We start from the raw sequence: 20,214 nt of genomic DNA, 5'->3' as shown, positions 1-20,214 counted from the left end.
CTAGCCCAAATCTTTTTGGTGGAGAGACTTCTTCGGCTCTAACAGACAAACGGAAATCTCTGCTCACGTTGGTACGTTTTTCCCAGAGACTGTCGCAAGACCTTACGCCACAGCCATTAATAGGACTGAGATGGCCCATTTCCTCTGGCGTCTGCAATAAAAAACTGCCGTGGCTCAGTATATTTTCGGAGGATTCAAAAGATGTCACCAGGTTATGCAATGGAGAGCGAAAGCGTCAAAAGGGAACGCCGCTCACCCGAATGTCCTCGGGATCCAGACTGTGTTCGCTCCACGCCGACGTGATGCTGCTGTTGAGATACGACCCCGAGCGACCCATGTCCATCTCGTCCTCGTAGGCCTCGGAGGCGATGTCGTCTCTCATGTGGGTGCCAGCGGACATGAACTGGTGAGGAGCCATACGAAAAGGTATTTCCTAAAGCAGCTGTGCACTGTGCCTTTCAAACGAACGCCACTTAGACGGGATTAGATTGGACATTTGTTCGGGACTGTACATGAATACATATGTGAACATATGTTTCTGGACATAAATATAGTTATATGGCAAAGAGAAACGTAGCAGGCTTCGGATATACAGACATTACCTACTGGGATCAATTACTTGTGTGTTTTGGTCTTTTTCATGGAATATGTGGATAATAAATTAAATATACTGTAGTGAGCATTTGTCCAATAGATCAAAAACAAACATAAATCAACGGGTTTGTGGTTTACGCAGCCAAGAGAAAGTTTTGTCCATTCAGGATTCTGTTTTTCTGATCATTTAAAACAAGCAAACAAACTAAAGAACAAAGGAACTCCTAACGCTGCCTCTCCTGCGCTGGTAAAAAAACACACGGGCCTAACCAGGTGCATGCTGGTCCTGCCTCCTCCTACATATAACCACAGATGCCCACAGTGTTACCCAATTAGTGAACAAATGAACAATCAGAAGACTAAATATATCGAAACAACAACAATTAATTAAACTTAACTAAAACTAAGAAAAAGCTAATGTATTCTAATATTATTCTAATTCTATATTCTAATATATCAATATAAAGAAGCAAACCACCTGAATGATTAAACAATACTATTTGTCCATCAAAAACTAAATACTAATATCAAATAAAAAGCTCCAACATTTAGCTAATTAAAAGTTTTAGTTAGCATTTGTTAAATTTGAGGGCTTAGTTGATAAAGAAAAGCCAGACTTCTGTAGTGTTTACCTTGGGGATGAGCAGCAGGCCCAGTGTGACGGAGACAGTGAGGTGGGTGTGGGTGAAGAACAGCAGCAGCATCCAGTCCGGGTGGAGCTCTGGAGCCAGAGTGAACCTGTCGGATACAAGAGCGGGGATACCCGGATGTTAAAGAGATGATACATGTCACAGGAGCTCAACTCTGGCCCACGAAAGCATCGCAACATTTACATATTTTCAGGAATACAACCTGTGCACCTAGTTATGAAAACATGTACCAACAGCAAGACTCCTCTGCTGGTTTAGAAGAACACCTTGTTTGTGTTAAATACGCACAAAAAGCGTTTTGAGTTGAGTCGAACGGCGTCGACGCCTCGTTTACATTTTTGGAAACGACCAAAGCTGTTTATTCTGCAGTCGCTGTGCCAGTTTGTAGAGAGATAAAAGGAAGATAAGATAAGATATTCCTTTATTAGTCCCATAGGGGGGAAATGTCAGGATCACAGCAGCGGGTGCACATTATAAATAATAATAATAAAAATAATACATAATAATACATAATACAAATACAAATAAAACAATACTAAATACAATCATAATAATACAATAATTATAATAAAAACAAAAACAATAATACAAATTAATATTAATAATAATATTATTATGACTGTTTCTTTCACTTCCTAAAATGACAATCGGCTTGCACAACTTAATGTAAATTAATTGTGTAACTCGATGGCCGGCTTCACCATCATCAGCGAGTGTTTTTGTGGTCTCAAGAACTCCAGCAGAGTGATACCTCTTCCATCTCGTGGATCGCGTGACGCCAGTTTCACCGAAGTTAAACTTTTTGGATACATCAATAATCTAAAAGATAAGGTGTGACGGGTTTTCTGTAACATAAACAATGGTGTGCCCCACATGAGCATCACTTTCAGTGTATTTTACGCTTTAATAAAACCTCATAAAACACAATTCAAATAGCTTTACTATTGTTCACGCTGCAGTTGGCATACTAACAATAACACAAGTAATGCAGTCGTTTATCAAGCCGTTCAACCTCGCCGCGTTCATTAACAGTTCAGTATCTGTGCTCACATCTTGTTTTTTCCCCCGGTTCCACAGCGTTGTCAATAAAAACATCGTAAACATCTTTATGAGGGCGGATTGTTCAATTCCAAACGCACACGCACACAACATGCAGTGAGGCGTGACTACATTATGCCGCGATATGCACAGACGGCGGCCCGCCTGCAGTAAACCTCTTAGATGCCGACGGAGAGACGGAGACCGGCCGACTTTAATGGGTTTTCAGCCAAAGTGGATTCACACGCCGTCTGTCTGGGCGTCGACTCCAGCGGCTCATCCAATGTTCCACTCGGATGATCCTCTCGCCGGCAAGGACGAAATATTTCCCTCTTTCTTTCAATTGGATTCAAAATAGAGGAGAGCGACCTTGATTTAGCGACAAGTTCGGCCTATTTATAACATCGCGCAAAGATACTGGGAAATGAGAAAATGACTGGCGGAAAACAATAGCCGCGCCGCGCCTTTTGTTTGAGATGAACTGAACGGGCTTCCGGCAGAGTGAGACCTCAGGCGCACTAACGATATGAAGGTTTGACCTGTCGACCTGAGACCCTATCGAAAGCAAATGTCATCCAGCGGGCTCATTACGACGTTTGAAGTTGGCAAATGGCTTTTTTTTTTACGTAACGATTACGCGGTAATGGCTCAGAGATATGAGTGACGGCGAAAGTCCATCACAGGAAATGTCCCAAAGCTTTGAGGACTCATTCACGCCCTGGCGAGGGGATTTCTGTGCAGACGAGGATTTAATAACACTCCCCCCCCCCCCCTTCCTCTCACCTGGACCACGACGCGTATCGTAGGTTTTAACTGGGATCAGACGGCAGGTCCAGTGACTTAGACAAATGGCCGACGGAGGCCTCTAACGAGGGAAGGTGGTCTCCTCCGGCGGGCCGGTAGAATTAACTAGCCCCGCCGGGCACCTTTCCAATTTTTAGGGGGTCTCGTTTGGGCCATTTATCTGCAGAGAAAAGCCTCACAACAAGGCTGAGATGAAACGGGTCGGCACGGTAACGAGCCAGATGTTCAAAGAGGGATATATTATGGTGATAACTTCTCAGTTTATACGTCGAAGAAAACTCTTTTTGTGGCGAGTGGATGTTAACTTATAACTGAAATACGGCTGCCCGAAAAGTCAAGCTATTTATGTCGTCGTGAAGAAGAAGAAAAAAAAACCCCGCCATAAATCATTCTGACACGCTTCATTAGTAAATAATGTGATGGAGCTCAGCTCTCAATTAGAGGGACTCCAGCCAGGAACGGTTGTGGCGGTGTCAGCTGAAACGCCTCATTTATAAAGTGCACGCTGCAGCTATTTGACATGAGAGGGAAGAGGGAAGATTTCAGGAGAATAAGAAAAATAATTAAATAACCATCTCCCAGATGAACATACAGGACTGTCTCAGAAAATTAGAATATTGTGATGAAGTTCTTTATTTTCTGTAATGCAATTCAAAAAACAAAAATGTCATGCATTCTGGATTCATTACAAATCAACTGAAATATTGCAAGCCTTTTATTCTTTTAATATTGCTGATTATGGCTTACAGCTTAAGAAAACTCAAATATCCTATCTCTAAATATTAGAATATCATGAAAAAGTATACTAGTAGGGTATTAAACAAATCACTTGAATTGTCTAATTAACTCGAAACACCTGCAAGGGTTTCCTGAGCCTTGACAAACACTCAGCTGTTATAAATCTTTTTTTTTACTTGGTCTGAGGAAATATTAAAATTTTATGAGATAGGATTTTAGAGTTTTCTTAAGCTGTAAGCCATAATCAGCAATATTAAAAGAATAAAAGGCTTGCAATATTTCAGTTGATTTGTAATGAATCCAGAATGCATGACATTTTTGTTTTTTTAATTGCATTACAGAAAATAAAGAACTTTATCACAATATTCTAATTTTCTGAGACAGTCCTGTATATGAGCCTATATGAGACACGGAGGACGGAAACGGCAGAGGGCAATCAAAGACTGGGATATTAAATATGGAAGTAAATATGGAACATGACTGTGACACAGTCTGTATGATGAAGAAGAGGCTTTTAGTAATTATGTTTGTTTTAAACATACCTCTTGGAGCCCAAGATGGAGGAGGGGCGGGGGGGGTTACTGCACCAAGGCGGACAGAGCCAGAACTGTATATGTATTACTTTTCACCCAATTACACACAGAGTGTAATAATGTAATACTAATTGTGTAATAATAATGTAATAATGTAGATATTACAACGAGTAGTATTTCTGATTGCTGAGGTTTTTATGAAACTACGGAAGCCCTGAGCGACCAGTGAGAAAAAAAGAAATATATTTCGAGTCTAATCTATATTGTATTTTGTCCTTCTTTTATGTAACAGGGTTTTAACAGGACAAGTTTACAAGTTACTTACTCTTTTTTTAACTTTTTATTTATTTATACAACTTGCTAACAATTTTTATTTATTTAGGGTCGGTGAAGTAATTAAAACTCACCTGGAAGGAAACACGATTGCTTTTTATCCTATTTAGAAAATAATAGGGTAGCGTTGAACTTCAGTCTGTTGTGGTAAAAATGTGTATTACAACAACCAATATTTTAAAAAATGTAAAAAAAAGATTGACGTGGCAAATAAAAACCTGATAAATCCTTTGTTATAAAAGGCGAAATTAATTTAGACTAGACTTAAAAATAATAATAAAAAACATTCTCGCCTCCCATTGATATCTATATAGCCACTAAACCTCTGCATTAAATGGCCTCCCTTTAATCCACGTAAAGCCAACACTAAGTTCTCACCTGACCACGTAGAAGATGGCCGTCAGCACCAGTTCGTTGTGCACGGCGATGGCCATGTAGCGCGGCTCGTGGAACGCCGACGGCACCGTCCTCACGGCGTAGCACAGGTACACGGCCCACAGCAGGAAGAGGAACTCAGCTGGAGGGGGGGGGGGGGGCAGATGGAGGAAAAGAGGAGGCGGTGAACACAGTGAATATTAAATATATACGCAGTGCATATGCTTTTCAGGCCCCCCCCATCAGGCATCATCAGGTTAATAACGGCCTGTTGTTTAACTCACTTGTGACAGTATTCTCTGGGCACGAGATGAATCCCTGGGCACCTGCATGGTAACCGCATGAAGCGTCGCCAAGGCAACAATAAACACTGCTGTCATTCATTTATTAATTGTTCTCCATTTAGTGTGTCCTCGACTTGAACTGTCGTGAGAGCGTTCACGTGTACTCCTCACGACGGGAACCACTGGGAGCATGCGATGCAATTGGCTAGGGGTTTTTGTCAAGGTGTGTGTGTGTGCGGGGGGGGGGGGGGCATCTTGCCACATCTGGTTATGGTTGAGCCGTAAAAACAAAAGGAAGAATCTGAGTAGTAAGAATGTTTTAACAAGTTTCCAATTCATTTCTTCGTTTGTTTTTTTACAGAATAGATCAAATCTTCATTCTTAACAATGCTTTGAAAAAATAAACGTTTGCATGTTACTTAAAAATAATATATATTTATATATATATATATATATGTTTTATCTCTATTTAAAGAAGAACAATAAGGTCATCATGTAGCTTACCGACAGCCAGCATGTTGCTTACCGACAGCCATCACGTAGCTTAATGACAGCCATCACGTAGCTTACCGACGGCCATCACGTAGCTTAATGACAGCCATCATGTAGCTTACCGACAGCCATCACGTAGCTTACCGACGGCCATCATGTAGTCCCAGCGGTCCAGCAGGCACAGGCTGAACTGCAGCCCGTGGGCCGTGAAGCCGACGTCGATGAGAGACGACTTCCTGTCGGGGTTCTGGCAGACGGCCGACGTCCAGGCCACCAGGAACCAGCAGACGACGAGCAGGATGATGGCGAGGAGGCGCAGCACGCGCCAGCTGGTCATGTAGGGGATCCTCTGGGCCGTGCGGGACAGGAACACCTTCAGCACCCTGCGGGCGGCGGAGGAGGAGGAGGAGGAGGAGGAGCAGCTCAGAATCAAGCACCAAGAAGGAGAAACGTTCACCTTTCTCCCCTCAGCTGAACCATCCAGAGGCCCACTCCTCATTGAGTTGCAATATTTCCCAGAATTCCTCAGCCTCCCCCTCCTCTCCCCCATCTCTCCTCCCTCCTCCTCCTTTTCTCCTCCTCTTCCTACCTCCTCCCTCCTCATCCTCTCATTGAGTTCCAGTATTTCCCAGAATTCCTCCTCTTTTTCTCTCCCTCTCCCCCTCCTCCTCTTCTCCTCCTACGTCCTCCTCCTCTCCCTCCTCTCATCCTTCCTCCTCCTCTCTCCTCCTCCTCCTCTCATTGAGTTCCAATATTTCCTAGAATTCCTCCCCCTCCTCTCCCCCATCTCTCCTCCCTCTTCCTCCTACCCCCCCTTCTCCTCCTACGTCCTCCGTCTCCTCCTCCTACCTTCTCCCCTCCCTCCTCCTCCTTTTCTCTTCCTCTCATCCTTCCTCCTACCTCCTCCTCTTTTTACCTCCTCCCTCCTCTCATTGAGTATTTCCAAGAATTCCTGCTCCTCCTCCTCCCCTCCCTCTTCCCAGAATTCCTCCTCTTTTTCTCTCCCTCTCCCCCTCCTCCTCCTCTTCTCCTCCTACGTCCTCCCTCTCCTCCCTCCTCCCCTCCCTCCTCCTCCCCTCCCTCTCATCCTTCCTCCTCCTCATCCTCTCATTGAGTTCCAGTATTTCCCAGAATTCCTCCTCTTTTTCTCTCCCTCTCCCCCTCCTCCTCTTCTCCTCCTACCTCCTCCTCTCTACTCCTCCTCCTCTCATTGAGTTCCAATATTTCCCAGAATTCCTCCTCTTTTTCTCTCCCTCTCCCCCTCCTCCTCTTCTCCTCCTACGTCCTCCTCTCATCCTTCCTCCTCCTACCTCCTCCTCTCTCCTCCTCCTCCTCTCATTGAGTTCCAGTATTTCCCAGAATTCCTCCTCTTTTTCTCTCCCTCTCCCCCTCCTCCTCCTCTTCTCCTCCTACGTCCTCCTCCCCTCCCTCCTCTCATCCTTCCTCCTCCTACCTCCTCCTCTCTCCTCCTCCTCCTCTCATTGAGTTCCAATATTTCCCAGAATTCCTCTCAGCAACCCACACATTGGGGTGACTGTGGGTCAGAGGTTAGCAAATACGTCTTTCAATCAGGAGGTTGGCGGTTCAATTCCCGCCCTAGTTGATGTGTCCTTGAGCAACACGTAACCCTGAGCTGTGACTACGGTGTATAGATATAACATGTAAAGTGTCTGATAACCTTAAAAAGCTCTATATAAATTAAATGGATTATTATCATTATAAATGTGTAGATATACGAGAAAAAAAGAAAAAAAAGCGCTAGAGGGAAACAGATTGTATTTATTTTTTATTTTCCTCCGATGCGTTACGATCTACTGGCGTCACGCACTGTTTTACTCTATTTCGTAAATATAATCTATTTCATCATAATAATAAAAAAGTCATTCATTAAAAAAGCTATTATTACCTTCGCATTGAGAATGCGGAAGGTTGTTTTGATCGCCGTGTATTTATTTATTTATTTGTATGCGTGTTACTCGCATAACTCAAAAAGTATTAAACCGAATCGTATGAAATTTGGTGGGATGATTGGTTATTATGCGGGGACCATTTGATTACATTTTGGGATCGATCGGGTCAAAGGTCAAGGTCAAGAAAGGGTCATAATCTTCTTTTTACCATAGCGCGGTCAATTTTTATCCAATTGGCATGCAACTAATGCCAACATGTTCATAATTTAATGCCCAATCTTGTGATATGCGAAGGTATGCGCTCTACCGAGTGCCCGTTCTAGTTAGAATTATTTCTACGTGGTGACACGAGGGCTCGACTCACGGCCGAACGCCGACTGGATGAATCCAAAACCACGACTCCAAAATCTTTCTCTCTACTTGAGAAATCGTTATCTCTCTCTCGGGTTTGGTGTAAAAATAAAACCAGGAGAGATCACCGGCTCTTGAAATTCGTCATTATTCCGATCGGTTATTATTCCGTTCTCGCCGTGCAGCTTCAAATCCAGACGAGCACAAATTAAGCGGTTCTCCGACACGTGAGCAGCTATTCTTAGAACGTGCCCTTCATGCACGCTGACGAGTCCGCTGGCCGCCGCCGCTAATGAGCCCCCATCAAAAATGGATTAGTGCAACATGCTAACGTGACTCTGAGGGAGTTCGCCACACTTCCTCTTCGTCATCTTCATCGAGTGTTTTGGACATCCTGACAGGAAGGAAGGCCCTCAGGGGCGCCTTGAGAGCATTACTTTAAATACAGAAGACCCCCCCCCCTCACACACTGTATCCTCCCCCCTTCTCCTACCTCCTACTCCCTCCTTCCTCCCTTCTCCTCCAGGTGCACCATGAGAGCATTACTTTAAATACAGAAGACCCCCCCCTCTCCCACTGTATCCTCCCCCCTTCTCCTACCTCCTACTCCCTCCTTCCTCCCTTCTCCTCCAGGTGCACCATGAGAGCATTACTTTAAATACAGAAGACCCCCTCTCCCACTGTATCCTCCCCCCTTCTCCTACCTCCTACTCCCTCCTTCCTTCTCCTTCCTCCTCCTCCTCTTCCTCCCTTCTCCTCTAGGTGCACCATGAGAGCATTACTTTAAATACAGAAGACCCCCTCTCCCACTGTATCCTCCCCCCTTCTCCTACCTCCTACTCCCTCCTTTCTCCTCCTCCTCTTCCTCCCTTCTCCTCCAGGGGCACCATGAGCATTACTTTAAATACAGAAGACCCCCCCCCTCTCCCACTGTATCCTCCCCTCTCCTCCTACCTCCTCTCCCTCCTCCTACTATCTCCTCCTCCTCTTCTCCTTTCCTCTTCCTCCATGCTCCTCCTCCCTCTTCCTCCTTCTCCTCTCCTTCTCCTCTCCTCCTACTTCCTCCCCCTCCTCCTTTCCTCTCCCTCCTCCTACCTTCTCCTCCTCCTCCCTACTCCTCCCTCCCTCCTCCTACCTCAAGGAGTGAGACACATGTGTAATTGCACTTGAACAGAGGTCACTTCCTGTTTCCCCCCGGGATGGATGATGGCATCGGGACACACTGGCTTCCAGGTGTGTGTGTGTGTGTGTGTGTGTACCTGTACAGCTTGAGGGTCAGGGTCCCGTAGACGGTGGCGAAGCCCAGCAGGCGGACCCATCGCAGGAGGATGCAGCGGAATACGCTGGGCTGGAAGTAGAGGATCCCGACCTGGGAAGAGGAGGTGGGAGAAGACAGGAAGTGAAGAGGGGAAGGAAGAAATAAGGAAGAGAGACATTAACATTTAAAAACTTTAGGACAGAGAATTTAGGCGAGTTCTCCGACATCGGCATCTGTGCAATTTGAATTTTCCCATGTACCAAACCATATAATTCACTTATATATTACTTATCATGTTCAATACGTCCCAAACATTTTTCTTTCGAAAAGGCTTTATTTCGAAGGCTTTATTTCGCAAATAGCTCTGAAAAAAGTGAATATAAAAACAAAACCACGTTTATTATTATACGTGTTCAAATGTCCTGCGAGAACAAAGCTGTGAAACTTTATAACAATCAGATTAAATGCACTCAACGGGAGGGTTCACACTTACTGAGCAGCTTCAAGTTATGTAAACATAAAGGAATATCCGATTATTCTGCTCTTGCTTCTCTAAGTTACCTTAGCAGATAGATAACAGCAGATCCATGAAATTAAAACCGAGGAATCCGATATAGAGTTTGGGGTTTTGATATTGTTAAAATGTGGAAACATAACATGACATAACAAACATTTCACACATATATTTGAACAAAAAACACGATTAGCACAAAGTACCATACCAGAAATTACCACTACCCATCAACATGAATCCCCTGACTACTTAAGAGTCTAAGCTAACCCCAACATGGATGTCAATGACGAAATGCTAATCGAGATTAGCATCTAGCTAGCCGCGATTAGCTAGATGCTAATTTGCGTCTCTTGCTACAGCACAATATTAGCTATACTATAACAGCAACTACACAGATAATATAGAGTAGCAGATATTTACATGTGACATACATAGCTACTCACAGACTTAGCACTTCAATATCACGCAGTAAAGGGGAAACGTAGCTGCAGAGTGTGCTTTCAGTAGAATCATGAAACAGGAAGTAACTACGGTAAGAGAGGAGGGATAAATCCAAGAACAAAAAAGGCAATTGCATTCACCGCCACTTGGCGTCTCTAATGCAACACAGAGAGATACAGAAATAATCGGTCTATCCACGTGTTTTATTATCTTAGACCAGGGGTCAGGAACCTTTTTGACTGGGAGAGCCACAAAAGCCAAATATTTCTAAATATATTTAATTGAGAGCCATATAGTATTTTTAGCGTATTGTGGAAGTTGCATTAAAAGGCAAAACACAATTCCTCAAGTTGAGCACACAAGTGTGTGTCTCGTTTATTCCGTAACACAAAAACGAATGAACACACGATGGCGCTGCCCAGGTACCAATCCCGCATGGGGCTCGACGTCACAACAGCAACACAACACTTAAAGGGACCGCGATCCCGGAACAGTCACACTGATGTGTGTGACTCATTACATTAATCACTGTGTAACGAACGACACCAGGAACAAGGGTGAATTATGTTATCACATTCACTACACACGTCCCCCCAGAATTCACCAAATAAGAAAAAGGTCATCGGCGAGGTGGTCGTAGTAACCGGCAGCACGGCTGTGCTTTACAGGGGGTCGAGGAGACACTGTGGCAGGTGTACCACCATGACATGAGTGTGGGGACTGGAGTGTGGGAGTTTTGGGAGGGAGGGGAGCAGGGGGTGGGTGCAGAGCTGGAGGACGCCCGCGTCGTGGGGGCTGGGCCAATTCAATGGGCCTAGCAACGTCCAAATGAGCTGGTTTGAGGCGGTCAATGGAGAGTCGCTCCGGTTTACCACCCATGTCCACCATAAAATGTTTGTCTCCCGTCTCCAAAACACGGAATGGACCCTCGTAGGGCGGCCGTAGCGGTCCCCTGTGAGCGTCGTGGCGAATAAAAACGTATTCAGCCGTCTGAAGCCCAGCGGGGATGTGCGACTGAGGGAGGCCGTGATGGGAAGTAGGGACCGGTGCGAAAAGCCTCGCATTGTCCAGTAGCGCGGCCCGCTGGAGAGGCAGACCAGGGAACGGTGGAGGCGGGAACAAAATCCCCTGGAACCCGCAGTGGCTGGCCAGAGACGAGCTCCGCGGATGAGGACTGTAGGTCTTCCTTCGGTGCAGTCCTGATGCCGAGCATCACCCACGGGAGCTTGTCGACCCAGTTGCTGTCCTTGAGGCCGGCACGAAGAGAAGCTTTCATGGACCTATGAAATCGTTCACAGAGTCCGTTAGCCTGCGGGTGGTATGCGGTCGTGCGGTGGAGTTTGGCTCCGAGGCTCTGGGCCACCGCGTTCCACAGCTCAGACGTGAACTGCGCGCCCCGGTCAGAGGATATGTCCGAAGGGGTGCCGAAACGGGCAACCCAGGTGCCGATAAATGCCCGTGTCATCTCGACAGATGCCAACGATGTCAGTGGCACAGCCTCGGGCCAACGGGTGGTCCTGTCAACCATGGTCAACAGGTAGGTGAAACCCTGAGAGGAGGGCAGAGGGCCAACCAGATCCACGTTAACATGGTCAAAACGCCTCTCTGGCACAGGGAACAACTCTAGCGGGGCTTTAGTGTGGCGATGTATTTTGGCCCGTTGGCACTTAAGGCAAGTGGTAGCCCAGTCTCTTACGTCCTTTTTGAGGCCGCGCCAAACAAACTTCGCCGCCACCAGCCTCTGCGACGCTTTCGAACCGGGGTGGGAGAGACCGTGGATGGCATCAAAGACGCGTCGGGATCACCAGTGTGGAAGTTGCATTAAAAGGCAAAACACAATTCCTCAAGTTGAGCACACAAGTGTGTGTCTCGTTTATTCCGTAACACAAAAACGAATGAACACACGATGGCGCTGCCCAGGTACCAAACCCGCATGGGGCTCAACGTCACAACAGCAACACAACACTTAAAGGGACCGCGATCCCGGAACAGTCACACTGATGTGTGTGACTCATTACATTAATCACTGTGTAACGAACTACACCAGGAATAAGGGTGAATTATGTTATCACATTCACTACAGTATAATAAATTAAATATGTCTTGCTTTTAATGCGACTTCTGGTGCTGCATGATGCTAGGGGTGGGTCTTTAAGAAAAGGACCTTAAATTACTTCTGCTGTAATCTGGCGCGATAGAGAAAATTACAGGAGGGCGGGCGGAGTTTTTTTTTTTTTACTCAAAATTGTCTGGGTGCCATATGCCGTCACCGGAAGAGCCATATATGACTCGCGAGTCATAGGTTCCCCACAACCTGGCTTAGACTATTAAAACAACAACAAACCTCAAATGTACCAAAAGAAGTCAGACTTATTGATAGAAATAACAATTTGACAAGTTGTGTATCTGGTGGCTAGAGCCGGGCGATATAGGTAAACGTCTTCTCTCCCAGTATGGGTGATTTCATATCTTAAACAACGTATACAACGATATAACGTGTTTTCTGCTAGTTCGATAAATGAATTATCGTCCTCAGCGTCATTCAGAACAACAAAATACATCTGAGCCCGCCAACGTCATCCAAAGCTCGCCCTCGAGACCAGGAGGAGGGCGTCCGCCCATTGGCTGCTCCAGAGACCTCAGAAACACTCCATCCAAGCTGACGCACTCACAAAAAACAACAACACACTGATGGTCTTACAAACTAACATCTGAGGCATGAACATAATTATCGGTGCGTTGCAGATGTGCAGCGACTTGCTGACGCATGTTTTAAGCTCTGCGGAGACGGAAGATGATCGGAGAGGCCCCGAGGGGAGAATCACGACTCCTTCTTCTCCTTTTTAGGGAAACTGGAGAAAATAACATCCGGACCTCCTTCACGTGCCACTTAAAGGGAGAGGGGGGGGGGGGGGGGCTGCTCCTTCCCACCATAAAAAGTCGTTAGCACATTTAGCTTCTCTTCGAATGGGCGATCGACCCTCGTTGTCCCTTTTTTTTCTCGTTGCTGAAAACCACAAAGGAAAATATTTGTTCTCTTTTATAAATTACATTGTTTTTGCGCATAAATAAATAAAATATTTTATTAATGAAATTATTTTCTTTTATGAATGAATTTTTTTCTTTTATAAGTTAAATTATTTTCTTTTGTAAATTACATTGTTTTTGCGTATATAAAAAAATCCTTTCATGAATAAAATTATTTTCTTTTAGAAATGAAATGTTTGTCTTTTATAAATTACATTGTTTTCTTTTATAAATTTATTTTTTCCGTGTTTATAAATGTTGACGTAGGGACTCGTCTTTACCCGTCCTATAATAAAAATGATAAGGTTTTCAAAGATAAGCAATCAGCTGTCTCATTATTTCCCAGAAAGTTCACTTCAAAGTGACATCATACTCGTGACGACTCGACATATTACACAGCTACTGAAACGGTGACTATGAGATCTGTGAGAAACGTTGCCACACACACCAAAACAATGACATGAATCCCTTTGTTCTCCGTGGTGCCGCCTCCCAAAAATGCCGTTGCATTTACAGAAAATGAGTAACGAAAAAATGACGAGCTTTCATTTTTGTTTTGTCCATGAAGGGTCACACACACACACACACACGTGGCAAAGTGTGGTCATTGTCCTCAGATATTGCCGTGACCCCTCACCGCTCTGAGCCGTGCACTTTACATCAGTCGTGGTTTCCGGGAAGAGATCGTCTGCGAACCCCTCGAAGGGTTTCTCTTAACGCCAGTGTGCATGAAGAGAGAGATCAGTTTCTAACCCCCTCCTCCCCTCCTCTTCCTCCCCCCTTTTCTTTTCAATCCTTCCATTATTAATCAATGCTGAGTGCTGGGAATCTAAGATCCGGCGCTGGGGGAAAGGGGGGAAAGAGGATCTGGTGTTGTGTGCACGGTGCACGTCGGCGTGCACGTGGGGCCGATTGAGAGAAGCCGGGCGCTTCATACCTGCGCGGATCTAATGGACGTCGATATCGAGGAGACAATTATCAAAACGCTTAGCGCCCCCCCCCCCCCCCTCTCTCTCTCTGTCTGGCCTCAGGAAAGACTTCTGGAAATGCTGAGTGAGCGTGGCCAGCATCCAGCAGCACCTTTTAATAAGAGTTTATTCTTCTACATTCAGACAATATCAGAAACTGTTTGGGGGAATTCAGAGTCAATAGCATTTCTACTCGGTGTTGTTTCTCCCATCCATCCAAAGATGCACTTTCTGGTTCCCTCTCGAGATCCCCTTGTGAACAAGCTGAGAAATACTGTATGATTTCTCTTTAGTATACAGCGTTTGATTTAATTTTAGTAAGTGCTCCATATATATGTATTCTCATTAATATATACACTACCGTTCAAAAGTTTGGGATCACTTAGAAATGTCCTTATTTTTCAAAGAAAAGCACTGTTTTTTTCAATGAAGATAACATTAAATCAATCAGAAATACACTCTATACATTGTTAATGTGGTAAATGACTATTCTAGGTGGAAACGTCTGGTTTCTAATGAAATATCTCCATAGGTGTATAGAGGCCCATTTCCATCAACTATCACTCCAGTGTTCTAATGGTACATTGTGTTTGCTAATCGCCTTAGAAGACTAATGGATGATTAGAAAACCCTTGAAAACCCTTGTGCAATTATGTTAGCACAGCTGAAAACTGTTTTGCTGATGAGAGAAGCTATAAAACTGGCCTTCCTTTGAGCTAGTTGATTATCTGGAGCATCACATTTGTGGGTTCGATAAGACTCTCAAAATGGCCAGAAAAAAAGAAGTTTCATGTGAAATTCGCCAGTCTATTCTTGTTCTTAGAAATGAAGGCTATTCCATGCGAGAAATTGCAAAGAAACTGAAAATTTCCTCCAGCGGTGTGTACTACTCCCTTCAGAGAACAGCACAAATGGGCTCTAACCAGAGCAGAAAGAGAAGTGGGAGGCCCGGTGCACAACTCGGCAAGAAGACAAGTACATTAGAGTCTCTAGTTTGAGAAATAGACGCCTCACAGGTCCTCAACTGGCAGCTTCTTTAAATGGTACCCAAAACGCCAGTGTCAACGCCGACAGTGAAGAGGCGACTCCGGAATGCTGGCCTTCTAGGCAGAGTGGCAAAGAAAAGCCATATCTGAGACTGGCCAATGAAAAGAAAAGATTGGTATGGGCAAAAGAACACAGGCATTGGACAGAGGAAGATTGGAAAAAGGTGTTCTGGACAGATGAATCCAAGTTTGAGGTGTTTGGATCACACAGAAGAACATTTGTGAGATGCAGAACAAGTGAAAAGATGCTGGAAGAGTGCCTGACACCATCTGTCAAGCATGGTGGAGGTCATGTGATGGTCTGGGGCTGCTTTGGTGCTGGTAAAGTGGGAGATTTGTACCAGGTAAAAGGGATTTTAAATAAGGAAGGCTATCACTCCATTTTGCAACGCCATGCCATATCCTGTGGGCAGCGCTTGATTGGAGCCAATTTCCTCCTCCAACAGGACAATGACCCAAAGCACACCTCCACATTGTGCAAGAACTATTGAGGGAAGAAGCAGGCAGCTGGTCTGCTGTCTGTAATGGAGTGGCCAGCACAGTCACCAGATCTCAACCCCATTGAGCTGTTGTGGGAGCAGCTTGACCGTATGGTCCGCAAGAAGTGCCCATCAAGCCAATCCAACTTGTGGAGGTGCTTCAGGAAGCGTGGGGTGACATTTCAACAGATTACCTCAACAAATTAACAGCTAGAATGCCAAAGGTCTGCAATGCTGTAATTGCTGCAAAAGGAGCATTCTTTGACGAAAGCAAAGTTTGAAGAAAAAAATTAATCCTTCAAATACAAATCATTATTTATAACCTTGTCAATGTCTTGACTATATTTTCTATACATTTTGCAACTCATTTGATAAATAAAAGTGTGAGTTTTCATGGAAAAGACGAAATTGTCTGGGTGATCCCATACTTTTGAACGGTAGTGTATATATAGGAGATCTTCTTCCGTATATTTTGTAGAAATAAAATCAAACTAAGTTTAACGATATTACGTAAAACACCAAATCATAAGTTGGAGACCGGAAACCGGTGCCAATATGGCCTTGACTCAGATAAGTACCGTAACGTTGATTGCAAGTCTTGCATTCATAAAAGTAGGCCAACAAATAATAAATTAGCCATTATAACCATGTTTAAGCTAGCTCATCGCTCGTAGCTAGCGCGAGCTACGAGCGATGAGCTACGAGCTACGAGCTACAACAGTCTGATATCCGATGTTTGTCAGTGCTCCATGAGAACGTCTTTTACTGTGAATTTGACCGAAGAGGTTTTTAATGTCGTCATTGTCAATCGTCGTTTTGTGCTTCTTTTTTTATAAAGTATCGGTTCAGGCACCGTTTAGGCACCGATATCATTTTTTAAAAAACGGTTTAGCACCGGTATCGAAAAAACCTAATCGAAACCCATCCCTACTCGAGTCCCCTGCACTTCCTGTCCCTGTGATCGTCTTTCCTGTCCCTGGTGGTTTCCTCCTGTGGTCTCCCTGCCAATTGTTGCCAGATCGTTCCGTCGCCAGAGTGTTTTTTGGATGAATTAATAAACCTTTTTTGATTCTAAACTTGAACCGTACCGCGAGTGCTGCTTTTAGGGCCACGTTTTATACCAGAACATTACAGTTTGCTTTCTTTTAATTTCCCCTTCGGCTTCAAACGGCATAGGTTTCATAACTGGTGCTGAGGCGATAGAAAACAGAAGTACGTTGGGTTTTCTCTCGGCTGGTGACCGCATCTCAATTGCCCCGACCATTAGGGTCATGGACTGGTCTCCAGGCTCCCCCAGTAGCCTGACAACGCAACCCGGGTTCTGCGTCTGCCCTCCGAGTCGGATCTCTGGACTTTCCCAAACAGAACCGCGTGTTCTCCACGCGCCTGGAGAGAGAAACATTGAGCTCACGTGCGGATGAAAAGGTTTGGAAGTGGTGGAAGCGGACAAACACGACAACCAACGTCACCTCGTTCCCTCCTTCGATGAAACTTGTGTCGACTCTGCTGCATTTCTTTGTCTTTTTTTAAAAGTTTACTTGATGAAGTCTAACCACATGGCTAAAACAAACGTGCCGCAGCACGATGTGCGAGAGAAGTCACTTGGCAACGCCAGTGGATTTGATTGAGGGCGTTGAGCGACGAGCATCGGCCCGTTGTCTCGTTTCAGATCTCTTCCAGTCAGGTGGAGTCACATTCCTCCACCACGTTTTCCAGTAAAGATATTTATCCAACTTCCTGGAACATCAGGTTTTAAACTCCATCGCCTGTATAAGAAGGAAAGTTGCAGGGCTGACGAGAGCATCCAGTTCTTCATCTCAGGTAAGAAGAACCATCTGAGTGAATGTTTGGAGTCTCGTACTAATTATAGGGGAAATGTGATTTAGAAAAATATATAATGCTCAATTATCATTTATTAGTACTTTTTTTTTTTTAACTGCATTGCAACTTTTACTCTTCTTATTTCTTGCTTTTTTAAAAACTGTTTTTAATGTTTTAATGAATGTTCTTAATTGTTTTAATCTTGTTTTCTTTTGCATTTTGATGCTTTTAATGATTTTATGTGAAGCACTTTGTGAATTGCAAAATGAAATAAACTTGCCTTTCCTTACTTCAGTATTTTAAACTTCATCCTCTATATTCTGTCTATATGCTCGCCTGTTGACACGTTTTCATATTCCTGCATGTTCACCAGACGGCTCCTCAGCAACACGAGGAATCACATAACTGGACATCTGCCAACTTGTGATTGACAAATTACACGGTAACGTTATTAGGCAATGACGAGCCTGTAAAAATGTTCTTTAAATCTAATCGTAATTTGTCTGTGTGTCACATTTGAATGTGAAACATGTAATTGTTTCATTCGAAAATTCATTTAAAAAGATTAACTTTGAGTTTCAAGTGTAGTTACTCAAGAAACTGGAAGCAGTTAATCTGTTCTCAGCATAAAAAGCTGAATTTATGCTTATACGTGCTCTTATTTTGCACAGAAATAATATTCAGATGTATCCGGTGCATATGTACGACCACATGTACGTTATAGAATTGCGATCCCCTGATCCTGTCTATAGCGCCCCCTTCAGGGCAGATTGTAAAAACAGTTTATTGTTGGTTAAATTGCTTAAATGTCAATAATAACGTGATCATATTTATGGAAGTGACTTTAATGCCACATTTGGCCGCTTTAAGGCACAGTGAGTATACTAGATGTATTTGTCAGATGAAATATTTGTAAAATATGTTATAAACATGTCCGTCTGAGCAGGTGGTGGAATGGAAGACTTCTTTTCTGACTTCACGAACACGTTGGCACTTGAAGGACTTAAATCCGGAATCGCTGCCTTGCCAATGAGCCGCGAGTGCAAGGTCATTCTCACGAACGACAGCTCCAACTACAGCCTCTGTAACCTCAGGCGAGTGAAACTATGGGATGTACATATGCTGTATTTGCTCTCACCATTAACACGTCTCTTGTATACGTAGACAGTACATCCACGTGGGGTGCTGCCGCGAGCCCCTCCCCGCCATGATCCAGCCCAACTCGTCCGGAGAGGCCTTGTTCAGCAATAGTCGCCTTAAAGCTCAAGGATCCTTCGGCGTCTTCACCTACGATCTTCTCAACGTGTCCACGAAGGTCGCCGCTCAGAAGATAGCCGTGCTGTTCCGGGTTCCCTTCGACCGAAAGAAGAAGTCCAACAAGTACGCGGTGGGAATCTTCGACATCGACAAAGAGTGCAACAGCGATCTTTACAAAACGATGATCGGAGACAGCGAGGGGGAGACGTTCGTCAACGGCGAAGCGAAAGTCTGCCCCAGCCTGTCCCACCAGAGTGAAACGGTTACCGTATCGGCCTCCATGTCAAAAGGCCACATGTCCATCATGAAGGTGAACGTGTGCGAATGATATTCAATACGAGGGTTTGTCTTTCTGTGGAATCTAAAACGTGATGAAGTCACACATCGAGATATCGGGATACACAATTACGCTGTCTGAATTGACAATAAAGAGCATTGACTGACTCAACTTTCTTTTTGATGTGAATTCTGCTCATGGTTACACCAATATATATATATACATATATATATATATACATATATATAAATATATATATATATCTAATACATATATATGGATATATATATATATATCTAATACATATATATGGATATATATATGGATATATATATATACAGATATACATATATATATATCTTATATATATGTATATACAGGACTGTCTCAGAAAATTAGAATATTGTGATGAAGTTCTTTATTTTCTGTAATGCAATTAAAAAAACAAAAATGTCATGCATTCTGGATTCATTACAAATCAACTGAAATATTGCAAGCCTTTTATTCTTTTAATATTGCTGATTATGGCTTACAGCTTAAGAAAACTCAAATATCCTATCTCTAAATATTAGAATATCATGAAAAAGTATACTAGTAGGGTATTAAACAAATCACTTGAATTGTCTAATTAACTCGAAACACCTGCAAGGGTTTCCTGAGCCTTGACAAACACTCAGCTGTTATAAATCTTTTTTTTAACTTGGTCTGAGGAAATATTAAAATTTTATGAGATAGGATATTTGAGTTTTCTTAAGCTGTAAGCCATAATCAGCAATATTAAAAGAATAAAAGGCTTGCAATATTTCAGTTGATTTGTAATGAATCCAGAATGCATGACATTTTTGTTTTTTAATTGCATTACAGAAAATAAAGAACTTTATCACAATATTCTAATTTTCTGAGACAGTCCTGTATATATATATATATCCATATATATATATGGATATATATATATCCATTTATATGTATATGGATATATATATATCCATATATATATATCCATATATATATGTATATATCCCAA

General features: G+C 43.7%; 1 protein-coding gene across 2 annotated transcripts in view; it reads right to left on the bottom strand.

Moving 5' to 3' along the window:
• Positions 1-20,214, bottom strand: part of gpr158a (G protein-coupled receptor 158a) — a 75,503-nt gene that overhangs the window by 6,921 nt on the left and 48,368 nt on the right. The window contains exons 6-11 of one of the 2 annotated variants that reach the window (XM_056434200.1): positions 9,362-9,471; positions 5,986-6,224; positions 5,069-5,207; positions 1,227-1,332; positions 257-403; positions 68-151 (exon numbers count right to left, since the gene is read on the bottom strand). In XM_056434200.1, the coding sequence (XP_056290175.1) occupies positions 68-151; positions 257-403; positions 1,227-1,332; positions 5,069-5,207; positions 5,986-6,224; positions 9,362-9,471 (825 nt within the window). The remainder of the gene's footprint in view (positions 1-67; positions 152-256; positions 404-1,226; positions 1,333-5,068; positions 5,208-5,985; positions 6,225-9,361; positions 9,472-20,214) is intronic. The other variant, XM_056434201.1, reaches the window with a different exon arrangement.

The sequence above is a fragment of the Pseudoliparis swirei genome, chromosome 16 (genome assembly GCF_029220125.1).
Source record: "Pseudoliparis swirei isolate HS2019 ecotype Mariana Trench chromosome 16, NWPU_hadal_v1, whole genome shotgun sequence".
In the NCBI taxonomy this organism is placed as follows: Eukaryota; Metazoa; Chordata; class Actinopteri; order Perciformes; family Liparidae; genus Pseudoliparis; species Pseudoliparis swirei.
The sequence above is the reverse complement of the archived record's forward strand: the minus strand, read 5'-3'. Positions and strand labels throughout refer to the sequence as shown.